Genomic DNA, 12,500 nt, shown 5'->3' on the forward strand with positions numbered 1-12,500 from the left:
GTCTTTCTGTCTGTCTGTCTGTCTGTCTCTGTATCAGTCTGTACACCTGTCTGTCTGTCTGTCTGTCTCTGTATCAGTCTGTACACCTGTCTGTCTGTCTCTGTATCAGTCTGTACACCTGTCTGTCTGTCTGTCTGTCTGTCTGTCTGTCTGTCTGTCTGTCTGTCTGTCTGATTCCGTATCAGTTTGTACACCTGTCTGTCTGTCTCTGTATCAGTCTGTACACCTGTCTGTCTGTCTGTCTGTCTGTCTGTCTGTCTGTCTGTCTGTCTCTGTATCAGTCTGTACACCTGTCTGTCTGTCTGTCTGTCTGTCTGTCTGTCTGTCTGTCTCTGTATCAGTCTGTACACCTGTGTCTGTCTGTCTGTCTGTCTGTCTGTCTGTCTGTCTGTCTGTCTCTGTATCAGTCTGTACACCTGTCTGTCTGTCTTTGTATCAGTCTGTACACCTGTCTGTCTTTCTCTGCATCAGTCTGTACACCTGTCTGTCTGTTTGTCTGTCTGTCTCTGTATCAGTCTGTCTGTCTGTCTGTCTGTCTGTCTGTCTGTCTGTCTCTGTATCAGTTTGTACACCTGTCTGTCTGTCTGTCTCTGTATCAGTCTGTACACCTGTCTGTCTGTCTCTGTATCAGTCTGTACACCTGTCTGTCTGTCTGTCTGTCTGTCTCTGTATCAGTCTGTACACCTGTCTGTCTGTCTCTGTATCAGTCTGTACACCTGTCTGTCTTTCTCTGTATCAGTCTGTACACCTGTCTGTCTGTCTGTCTCTGTATCAGTTTGTACACCTGTCTGTCTGTCTGTCTGTCTGTCTGTCTGTCTGTCTGTCTGTGTATCAGTCTGTACACCTGTCTGTCTGTCTCTGTATCAGTCTGTACACCTGTCTGTCTTTCTCTGCATCAGTCTGTACACCTGTCTGTCTGTCTCTGCATCAGTCTTTACACCTGTCTGTCTGTCTCTGTATCTGTCTGTCTGTCTGTCTGTCTGTCTCTGTATCAGTTTGTACAGCTGTCTGTCTGTCTCTGTATCAGTCTGTACACCTGTCTGTCTGTCTGTCTGTCTGTCTCTGTATCAGTTTGTACACCTGTCTGTCTGTCTGTCTGTCTCTATATCAGTCTGTACACCTGTCTGTCTGTCTCTGTATCAGTTTGTACACCTGTCTGTCTGTCTCTGTATCAGTTTGTACACCTGTCTGTCTGTCTGTCTCTGTATCAGTCTGTACACCTGTCTGTCTGTCTGTCTCTGTATCAGTCTGTACACCTGTCTGTCTGTCTCTGCATCAGTCTGTACACCTGTCTGTCTCTCTGCATCAGTCTTTACACCTGTCTGTCTGTCTTTGCATCAGTCTGTACACCTGTCTGTCTGTCTTTGCATCAGTCTGTACACCTGTCTGTCTGTCTGTCTGTCTGCCTGCCTGTCTGTCTGTCTCTGTATCAGTTTGTACACCTGTCTGTGTCTCTGTATCAGTTTGTTCACCTGTCTGTCTGTCTGTCTCTATCAGTTTGTACACCTGTCTGTCTGTGTATCAGTTTGTACACCTGTCTGTCTGTCTTTGCATCAGTCTGTACACCTGTCTGTCTGTCTGTCTGTCTGCCTGCCTGCCTGCCTGTCTGTCTGTCTCTGTATCAGTTTGTACACCTGTCTGTCTGTCTCTGTATCAGTTTGTTCACCTGTCTGTCTGTCTGTCTCTGTATCAGTCTGTACACCTGTCTGTCTGTCTGTCTGTCTGTGTATCAGTTTGTACACCTGTCTGTCTGTCTCTATCAGTCTGTACACCTGTCTGTCTGTCTTTGTATCAGTCGGTACACCTGTCTGTCTTTCTCTGCATCAGTCTGTACACCCGTCTGTCTGTCTCTGCATCAGTCTATACACCTGTCTGTCTGTCTGTCTGTCTGTCTCTGTATCAGTTTGTACACCTGTCTGTCTGTCTCTGTATCAGTTTGTACACCTGTCTGTCTGTCTGTCTGTCTCTGTATCAGTTTGTACACCTGTCTGTCTGTCTCTGTATCAGTTTGTACACCTGTCTGTCTGTCTCTGCATCAGTCTATACACCTGTCTGTCTGTCTGTCTGTCTGTCTCTGTATCAGTTTGTACACCTGTCTGTCTGTCTCTGTATCAGTTTGTACACCTGTCTGTCTGTCTCTGCATCAGTCTATACACCTGTCTGTCTGTCTGTCTGTCTGTCTGTCTGTCTCTGTATCAGTTTGTACACCTGTCTGTCTGTCTCTGTATCAGTCTGTACACCTGTCTGTCTGTCTCTGCATCAGTCTGTACACCTGTCTGTCTCTGCATCAGTCTGTACACCTGTCTGTCTGTCTCTGCATCAGTCTGTACACCTGTCTGTCTCTACATCAGTCCGTGTGTGTGTGTGGTCTATATTCAGAAACAGAAATCTCACATTAGAAATGAATATCATGAATGAAGTCAACTGGTTTATGCAGATTTAATTAGACTCGGGGGGAGTAGTGGCTCCAGCGGTTAAGGCGCTGGGTTGCCGATCGGAAGGTCTGGGGTTCGAGCCCCGGTATCGCCAGGCTGCCACTCTTGGGCCCTTGAGCAAGGCCCTTAACCCTCTATGCTCCGGGGGTCCCTTACGAGGAAAATATCAAGGTCCGTGACGTCGGAGCGACGTGGGGCCGCCTTGCCGTGGGCTCACCACCTGCAGGAGGGACCGTAAGAGACGGTGCTGTGAGGATTGGGCAGCAGTCGAAGGCGGGAGTCTGCTTAGACTGCTGCCCCTGCGACCCGAATTACGGATAAGCGGGAGAAAATGAATGAATGAATGAATGAATAATCAGACTCGTTTGCATAAAACTGCATTGTGATGCATGTGTACAGTATACCCCACCACCACCAAATCAGATCAAACCTACTGTTTCTGTAATATGCCTCTGTGTGTGTGTGTGTGTGTGTGTGTGTGTGTGTGTGTGTGTGTGTGTGTGTGTGTGTGAGAACATGAAACATATTGTTTATTATTGTTTATAATTAAAGTGGATTAATTTCAGCTGTAATTAGCAGCACACTGATTAAACCAGTCATCAGTTCATCCAGAGAAAATCACCTTCATTCAGTCAATTACATCTAAAACACAGACATGCTGATGGGCTTTACACACTCGCCTCATTACTGTCATGCTGTGTGTGTGTGTGTGTGTGTGTGTGTGTGTGTGTGTGTGTGTGTGTGTGTGTGTGTGTGTGTGTGTGTATGTACATGTTCAACTTTATAATACACACTTTATTACCCACTTCTGACTGTTAATGAGCGTTTACAGCATTCAAAAACATCTTTAGCAGCCGATCCCACTGCTGAGAACTAATAGTGTGTATACACAAACACACACACACACACACACACACACACACTTCTCCAAGGTCAGGTTTTCAGAAGGCTTTAGGGGGGAATGATACGGCAGATTATTGCAGTGATCAATAAGTGCAGAATGAAGCAGGAGGGAGTTCGTGTTATTGACTTTCTCACGTATAGTGGCAGCGTTAAAGCTCTAATCATCACACACACACACACACACACACACACAGACCAGAGAAGAGCACCTCCTCTTCAGATTAGCGGTGTAACCAAATATAATGCATCATCCGAATAAAAAAAATAATGCTTCATTAACAAGTGTAACAAATTTACACACACACATACTCAGTATTTAGCTGCCTTTCTTTATTATTATTATTTTTATTACCATTTATAAATTTAGCTGTAAGTCTTTCCAACAGGAGCGTAGGGTAGAAAACAAAAAAAAAAGGTTGCATCAGGTTTGGATTTTTTATTGAATAGTGCTGGGTTGCCAGGTTACAGAAATCCTGTCTGTACACCTGTTTGTCTGTACATCTGTCTGTCTGTTCACCTGTCTACCCATCTGTCTATACATCTGTCTGTCTGTACACCTGTCTACCCATCTGTCTGTACACCTGTCTACCCATCTGTCTGTCTGTACACCTGTCTACCCATTTCTCTGTACACCTGTCTGTCTGTACACCTGTCTACTCATCTGTCTGTCTGTACACCTGTCTACTCATCTGTCTGTCTGTACACCTGTCCACCCATCTGTCTGTACATCTGTCTACCCATCTGTCTGTACATCTGTCTACCCATCTGTCTGTACATCTGTCTGTCTGTACACCTGTCTACCCATCTGTCTGTACATCTGTCGGTCTGTACACCTGTCGACCCATTTCTCTGTACACCTGTCTACATCTGTCTGTCTGTACACCTGTCTACCTGTCTGTCTGTACACCTGTCTGTCTGTACACCTGTCTACCCATTTCTCTGTACACCTGTCTGTCTGTACACCTGTCTACCTGTCTGTCTATACACCTGTCTACCTGTCTGTCTGTACACCTGCCTACCCGTCTGTCTGTACACCTGCCTACCCATTTCTCTGTACACCTGTCTGTCTGTGCACCTATCTACCTGTCTGTCTGTACACCTGTCTACCTGTCTGTCTGTACACCTGTCTACCCATTTCTCTGTACACCTGTCTGTCTGTACACCTGTCTACCTGTCTGTCTATACACCTGTCTACCTGTCTGTCTGTACACCTGCCTACCCGTCTGTCTGTACAACTGCCTACCCATTTCTCTGTACACCTGTCTGTCTGTACACCTATCTACCTGTCTGTCTGTACACCTGTCTACCTGTCTGTCTGTACACCTGCCTACCCGTCTGTCTGTACACCTGCCTACCCATTTCTCTGTACATCTGTCTGTCTATACACCTGTCTACCCATCTGTCTGTACACCTGTCTGTCTGTACACCTGTTTACCCATTTTTAATCCATTTATCTGTTTGTACATTACTATCACTACACCTGTCTGTCTGTGTGCCTATCTGTCTATCTGTCTATACATATACACATCTTTCTCTTTATCTGCACCTCACTATTTTACTATACTATCTTTTTTTAACTTTCTGCCATCTCTCCATTTATTCCCTCTCTTTCTCCTGCTTTCCTATGTCTCTCTACCATCTTTTTCTGTCTGGCCTCTATCATGTATTTCCCTCTCTTGCTTGTCTTCCTCTCCCCTGTCTTTATGTATAATCTTCTCTCTCTCTCTCTCTCTCTCTCTCTCTCTCTCTCTCTCTCTCTCTCTCTCTCTCTCTCTCTCTCTCTCTCTCTCTCTCTCTCTCTCTCTCTCTCTCTCTCTCTCTCTCTCCCCTCTCTCTCCTGTCTGTCTTTCCTGTCCCAGGCTCTGACCATGGACTTGGACAAAGAGGTGAAGGAGACCAGAGCTGAGCTGAGGAAGAGAAGGAGAGAGAGGAAAAAGAAGGAGGGATCAGAAAGAGGAGTGTCCAAAAGCTCCATTGTGAAAGCTCAGTCCATTGCTGCATCTATCCTCAATGTCAGTGCTCACGACCTGGCGAGCATCCTGGATACAGCCCAGGTGCCCTTAGTGTTGTTATTATTATTATTATTATTATTATAGAAATGAATGTAGGCCAGTTAGTGAGTCAAATAAAGAGTCAGTAAGGTTAGACTTCTAGTGAAGCAGTAGATAAAGCAGTAGATGAAGCAGTAGATGAAGTAGTGAGTAAAGCAGTAGAGGAAGCAGTAAGTGAAGCAGGAGATAAAGTAGTAGATAAAGCAGTGAGTGAAGCTGTAGATGAAGCTGTAGGTGAAGCGGTAAATAAAGCAGTAGATAAAGCAGTGGATAAAGCAGTGGATAAAGCAGTGAGAACAGCAGTAGATAAAGCAGTGTGTGAAGCAGTGAGTAAAGCAATAAGTAAAGCAGTGGATGAAACAGTATATAAAGCAGTGTGTGAAGCTGTAAGTAAAGCAGTAGATGAAGTAGCCTGTGAAGCAGTAGATAAAGCAGTATGTCAGGCAGTAGATGAAGCAGTGGATAAAGTAGTGAGTAAAGCAGTGGATGCAGCAGTAGATGAATTTGTGAGTAAAGCAGTGGATAATGTAGTGAGTGAAGCAGTAGATGAAGCAGTAGATGATGTAGTGAGTGAAGCAGTAGATGAAACAGTAGATGATGTGGTGAGTGAAGCAGTAGATGATGTAGTGGATGATGTAGTGAGTAAAGCAGTAGATGAAGCAGTAGATGATGTAGTGAGTGAAGCAGTGGATGATGTAGTGAGTGAAGCAGTAGATGATGTAGTGAGTGAAGCAGTAGATGATGTAGTGAGTAAAGCAGTAGATGAGGCAGTAGATGATGTGAGTAAAGCAGTAGATGATGTAGTGAGTAAAGCAGTAGATGATGTAGTGAGTAAAGCAGTAGATGATGTAGTGAGTGAAGCAGTAGATGATGTAGTGAGTGAAGCAGTAGATGATGTAGTGAGTGAAGCAGTAGATGATGTAGTGAGTAAAGCAGTAGATGAAGCAGTAGATGATGTAGTGAGTAAAGCAGTAGATGATGTAGTGAGTAAAGCAGTAGATGATGTAGTGAGTAAAGCAGTAGATGATGTAGTGAGTAAAGCAGTAGATGATGTAGTGAGTGAAGCAGTAGATGAAGCAGTAGATGATGTAGTGAGTGAAGCAGTAGATGATGTAGTGAGTAAAGCAGTAGATGATGTAGTGAGTAAAGCAGTAGATGATGTAGTAGATGATGTAGTGAGTGAAGCAGTAGATGAAGCAGTAGATGATGTAGTGAGTCAAGCAGTAGATGAAGCAGTAGATGATGTAGTGAGTGAAGCAGTAGATGAAGCAGTAGATGATGTAGTGAGTGAAGCAGTAGATGAAGCAGTAGATGATGTAGTGAGTAAAGCAGTAGATGATGTAGTGAGTAAAGCAGTAGATGATGTAGTGAGTAAAGCAGTAGATGAAGCAGTAGATGATGTAGTGAGTAAAGCAGTAGATGATGTAGTGAGTAAAGCAGTAGATGATGTAGTGAGTAAAGCAGTAGATGATGTAGTGAGTGAAGCAGTAGATGATGTAGTGAGTAAAGCAGTAGATGAAGCAGTAGATGATGTAGTGAGTGAAGCAGTAGATGAAGCAGTAGATGATGTAGTGAGTAAAGCAGTAGATGATGTAGTGAGTAAAGCAGTAGATGATGTAGTGAGTGAAGCAGTAGATGATGTAGTGAGTAAAGCAGTAGATGAAGCAGTAGATGATGTAGTGAGTGAAGCAGTAAATGATGTAGTGAGTGAAGCAGTAGATGAAGCAGTAGATGATGTAGTGAGTAAAGCAGTAGATGATGTAGTGAGTAAAGCAGTAGATGAAGCAGTAGATGATGTAGTGAGTGAAGCAGTAGATGAAGCAGTAGATGATGTAGTGAGTAAAGCAGTAGATGAAGCAGTAGATGATGTAGTGAGTGAAGCAGTAGATGAAGCAGTAGATGATGTAGTGAGTGAAGCAGTAGATGAAGCAGTAGATGATGTAGTGAGTAAAGCAGTAGATGATGTAGTAAGTGAAGCAGTAGATGATGTAGTGAGTGAAGCAGTAGATGATGTAGTGAGTAAAGCAGTAGATGATGTAGTGAGTAAAGCAGTAGATGATGTAGTGAGTAAAGCAGTAGATGAAGCAGTAGATGATGTAGTGAGTAAAGCAGTAGATGAAGCAGTAGATGATGTAGTGAGTCAAGCAGTAGATGAAGCAGTAGATGATGTAGTGAGTGAAGCAGTAGATGAAGCAGTAGATGATGTAGTGAGTGAAGCAGTAGATGATGTAGTGAGTAAAGCAGTAGATGATGTAGTGAGTAAAGCAGTAGATGATGTAGTGAGTAAAGCAGTAGATGAAGCAGTAGATGATGTAGTGAGTAAAGCAGTAGATGATGTAGTGAGTAAAGCAGTAGATGATGTAGTGAGTAAAGCAGTAGATGATGTAGTGAGTGAAGCAGTAGATGATGTAGTGAGTAAAGCAGTAGATGAAGCAGTAGATGATGTAGTGAGTGAAGCAGTAAATGATGTAGTGAGTGAAGCAGTAGATGAAGCAGTAGATGATGTAGTGAGTAAAGCAGTAGATGATGTAGTGAGTAAAGCAGTAGATGAAGCAGTAGATGATGTAGTGAGTGAAGCAGTAGATGATGTAGTGAGTGAAGCAGTAGATGAAGCAGTAGATTATGTAGTGAGTAAAGCAGTAGATGATGTAGTGAGTAAAGCAGTAGATGAAGCAGTAGATGATGTAGTGAGTGAAGCAGTAGATGATGTAGTGAGTGAAGCAGTAGATGAAGCAGTAGATGATGTAGTGAGTGAAGCAGTAGATGATGTAGTGAGTGAAGCAGTAGATGAAGCAGTAGATGATGTAGTGAGTAAAGCAGTAGATGATGTAGTGAGTAAAGCAGTAGATGAAGCAGTAGATGATGTAGTGAGTGAAGCAGTAGATGAAGCAGTAGATGATGTAGTGAGTAAAGCAGTAGATGATGTAGTGAGTAAAGCAGTAGATGAAGCAGTAGATGATGTAGAGAGTAAAGCAGTAGATGATGTAGTGAGTGAAGCAGTAGATGATGTAGTGAGTAAAGCAGTAGATGAAGCAGTAGATGATGTAGTGAGTGAAGCAGTAGATGAAGCAGTAGATGATGTAGTGAGTAAAGCAGTAGATGATGTAGTGAGTAAAGCAGTAGATGAAGCAGTAGATGATGTAGAGAGTAAAGCAGTAGATGATGTAGTGAGTGAAGCAGTAGATGATGTAGTGAGTAAAGCAGTAGATGATGTAGTGAGTGAAGCAGCAGATGATGTAGTGAGTGAAGCAGTAGATGATGTAGTGAGTAAAGCAGTAGATGAGGCAGTAGATGATGTAGTGAGTAAAGCAGTAGATGATGTAGTGAGTAAAGCAGTAGATGAAGCAGTAGATGATGTAGTGAGTAAAGCAGTAGATGAAGCAGTAGATGATGTAGTGAGTAAAGCAGTAGATGAAGCAGTAGATGATGTAGTGAGTGAAGCAGTAGATGAAGCAGTAGATGATGTAGTGAGTAAAGCAGTAGATGATGTAGTGAGTAAAGCAGTAGATGATGTAGTGAGTAAAGCAGTAGATGAAGCAGTAGATGATGTAGTGAGTGAAGCAGTAGATGATGTAGTGAGTAAAGCAGTAGATGATGTAGTGAGTGAAGCAGTAGATGAAGCAGTAGATGATGTAGTGAGTGAAGCAGTAGATGATGTAGTGAGTAAAGCAGTAGATGATGTAGTGAGTAAAGCAGTAGATGAAGCAGTAGATGATGTAGTGAGTAAAGCAGTAGATGATGTAGTGAGTAAAGCAGTAGATGAAGCAGTAGATGATGTAGTGAGTGAAGCAGTAGATGAAGCAGTAGATGATGTAGTGAGTAAAGCAGTAGATGATGTAGTGAGTGAAGCAGTAGATGAAGCAGTAGATGATGTAGTGAGTGAAGCAGTAGATGATGTAGTGAGTAAAGCAGTAGATGATGTAGTGAGTGAAGCAGTAGATGAAGCAGTAGATGATGTAGTGAGTGAAGCAGTAGATGAAGCAGTAGATGATGTAGTGAGTAAAGCAGTAGATGAAGCAGTAGATGATGTAGTGAGTAAAGCAGTAGATGATGTAGTGAGTAAAGCAGTAGATGAAGCAGTAGATGATGTAGTGAGTCAAGCAGTAGATGAAGCAGTAGATGATGTAGTGAGTAAAGCAGTAAAGCTGATGTAGTGAGTGAAGCAGATGTAGTGAGTGAAGCAGATGTAGTGAGTGAAGCAGTAGATGATGTAGTGAGTAAAGCAGTAGATGAAGCAGTAGATGATGTAGTGAGTGAAGCAGTAGATGATGTAGTGAGTAAAGCAGTAGATGAAGCAGTAGATGATGTAGTGAGTAAAGCAGTAGATGATGTAGTGAGTAAAGCAGTAGATGAAGCAGTAGATGATGTAGTGAGTGAAGCAGTAGATGATGTAGTGAGTAAAGCAGTAGATGATGTAGTGAGTAAAGCAGTAGATGATGTAGTGAGTGAAGCAGTAGATGATGTAGTGAGTAAAGCAGTAGATGAAGCAGTAGATGATGTAGTGAGTAAAGCAGTAGATGAAGCAGTAGATGATGTAGTGAGTAAAGCAGTAGATGATGTAGTGAGTAAAGCAGTAGATGAAGCAGTAGATGATGTAGTGAGTAAAGCAGTAGATGAAGCAGTAGATGATGTAGTGAGTGAAGCAGTAGATGATGTAGTGAGTAAAGCAGTAGATTATGTAGTGAGTGAAGCAGTAGATGATGTAGTGAGTAAAGCAGTAGATGATGTAGTAAATAAAGCAGTAGATTATGTAGTGAGTGAAGCAGTAGATGATGTAGTGAGTAAAGCAGTAGATTATGTAGTGAGTGAAGCAGTAGATGATGTAGTGAGTAAAGCAGTAGATGAAGCAGTAGATGATGTAGTGAGTAAAGCAGTAGATGAAGCAGTAGATGATGTAGTGAGTAAAGCAGTAGATGAAGCAGTAGATGATGTAGTGAGTAAAGCAGTAGATGAAGCAGTAGATGATGTAGTGAGTGAAGCAGTAGATGATGTAGTGAGTGAAGCAGTAGATGATGTAGTGAGTGAAGCAGTAGATGATGTAGTGAGTAAAGCAGTAGATGAAGCAGTAGATGATGTAGTGAGTGAAGCAGTAGATGATGTAGTGAGTAAAGCAGTAGATGATGTAGTGAGTAAAGCAGTAGATGATGTAGTGAGTAAAGCAGTAGATGAAGCAGTAGATGATGTAGTGAGTAAAGCAGTAGATGAAGCAGTAGATGATGTAGTGAGTAAAGCAGTAGATGAAGCAGTAGATGATGTAGTGAGTGAAGCAGTAGATGATGTAGTGAGTGAAGCAGTAGATGATGTAGTGAGTAAAGCAGTAGATGAAGCAGTAGATGATGTAGTGAGTGAAGCAGTAGATGAAGCAGTAGATGATGTAGTGAGTAAAGCAGTAGATGAAGCAGTAGATGATGTAGTGAGTAAAGCAGTAGATGAAGCAGTAGATGATGTAGTGAGTAAAGCAGTAGATGAAGCAGTAGATGATGTAGTGAGTAAAGCAGTAGATGAAGCAGTAGCTGATGTAGTGAGTGAAGCAGTAGATGATGTAGTGAGTAAAGCAGTAGATGATGTAGTGAGTAAAGCAGTAGATGATGTAGTGAGTAAAGCAGTAGATGAAGCAGTAGATGATGTAGTGAGTAAAGCAGTAGATGAAGCAGTAGATGATGTAGTGAGTAAAGCAGTAGATGATGTAGTGAGTAAAGCAGTAGATGATGTAGTGAGTGAAGCAGTAGATGATGTAGTGAGTAAAGCAGTAGATGATGTAGTGAGTAAAGCAGTAGATGATGTAGTGAGTAAAGCAGTAGATGAAGCAGTAGATGATGTAGTGAGTGAAGCAGTAGATGATGTAGTGAGTAAAGCAGTAGATGAAGCAGTAGATGATGTAGTGAGTAAAGCAGTAGATGAAGCAGTAGATGATGTAGTGAGTAAAGCAGTAGATGAAGCAGTAGATGATGTAGTGAGTGAAGCAGTAGATGATGTAGTGAGTGAAGCAGTAGATGATGTAGTGAGTAAAGCAGTAGATGAAGCAGTAGATGATGTAGTGAGTAAAGCAGTAGATGAAGCAGTAGATGATGTAGTGAGTGAAGCAGTAGATGATGTAGTGAGTGAAGCAGTAGATGATGTAGTGAGTAAAGCAGTAGATGAAGCAGTAGATGATGTAGTGAGTAAAGCAGTAGATGAAGCAGTAGATGATGTAGTGAGTAAAGCAGTAGATGAAGCAGTAGATGATGTAGTGAGTAAAGCAGTAGATGAAGCAGTAGATGATGTAGTGAGTGAAGCAGTAGATGATGTAGTGAGTGAAGCAGTAGATGATGTAGTGAGTAAAGCAGTAGATGAAGCAGTAGATGATGTAGTGAGTAAAGCAGTAGATGAAGCAGTAGATGATGTAGTGAGTGAAGCAGTAGATGATGTAGTGAGTGAAGCAGTAGATGATGTAGTGAGTAAAGCAGTAGATGAAGCAGTAGATGATGTAGTGAGTAAAGCAGTAGATGATGTAGTGAGTAAAGCAGTAGATGAAGCAGTAGATGATGTAGTGAGTAAAGCAGTAGATGAAGCAGTAGATGATGTAGTGAGTGAAGCAGTAGATGATGTAGTGAGTGAAGCAGTAGATGATGTAGTGAGTAAAGCAGTAGATGAAGCAGTAGATGATGTAGTGAGTAAAGCAGTAGATGAAGCAGTAGATGATGTAGTGAGTGAAGCAGTAGATGATGTAGTGAGTAAAGCAGTAGATGAAGCAGTAGATGATGTAGTGAGTAAAGCAGTAGATGATGTAGTAGATGATGTAGTGAGTAAAGCAGTAGATGAAGCAGTAGATGATGTAGTGAGTAAAGCAGTAGATGAAGCAGTAGATGATGTAGTGAGTAAAGCAGTAGATGAAGCAGTAGATGATGTAGTGAGTGAAGCAGTAGATGATGTAGTGAGTGAAGCAGTAGATGATGTAGTGAGTAAAGCAGTAGATGAAGCAGTAGATGATGTAGTGAGTAAAGCAGTAGATGAAGCAGTAGATGATGTAGTGAGTAAAGCAGTAGATGAAGCAGTAGATGATGTAGTGAGTGAAGCAGTAGATGATGTAGTGAGTAAAGCAGTAGATGAAGCAGTAGATGATGTAGTGAGT

At 42.3% G+C, this 12,500-nt stretch overlaps 1 protein-coding gene across 6 annotated transcripts in view; it reads left to right on the forward strand.

The window, feature by feature from the left end:
* cntln (centlein, centrosomal protein) overlaps nucleotides 1-12,500 on the forward strand; it is a 123,812-nt gene that overhangs the window by 97,331 nt on the left and 13,981 nt on the right. For all 6 annotated transcript variants that reach the window (XM_083538907.1, XM_083538906.1, XM_083538904.1 and 3 more), the window contains one exon: nucleotides 5,198-5,392. In XM_083538907.1, the coding sequence (XP_083395033.1) occupies nucleotides 5,198-5,392 (195 nt within the window). The remainder of the gene's footprint in view (nucleotides 1-5,197; nucleotides 5,393-12,500) is intronic.

This window comes from Silurus aristotelis, assembly GCF_946808225.1.
Source record: "Silurus aristotelis genome assembly, chromosome: 4".
Taxonomy (NCBI): domain Eukaryota; kingdom Metazoa; phylum Chordata; class Actinopteri; order Siluriformes; family Siluridae; genus Silurus; species Silurus aristotelis.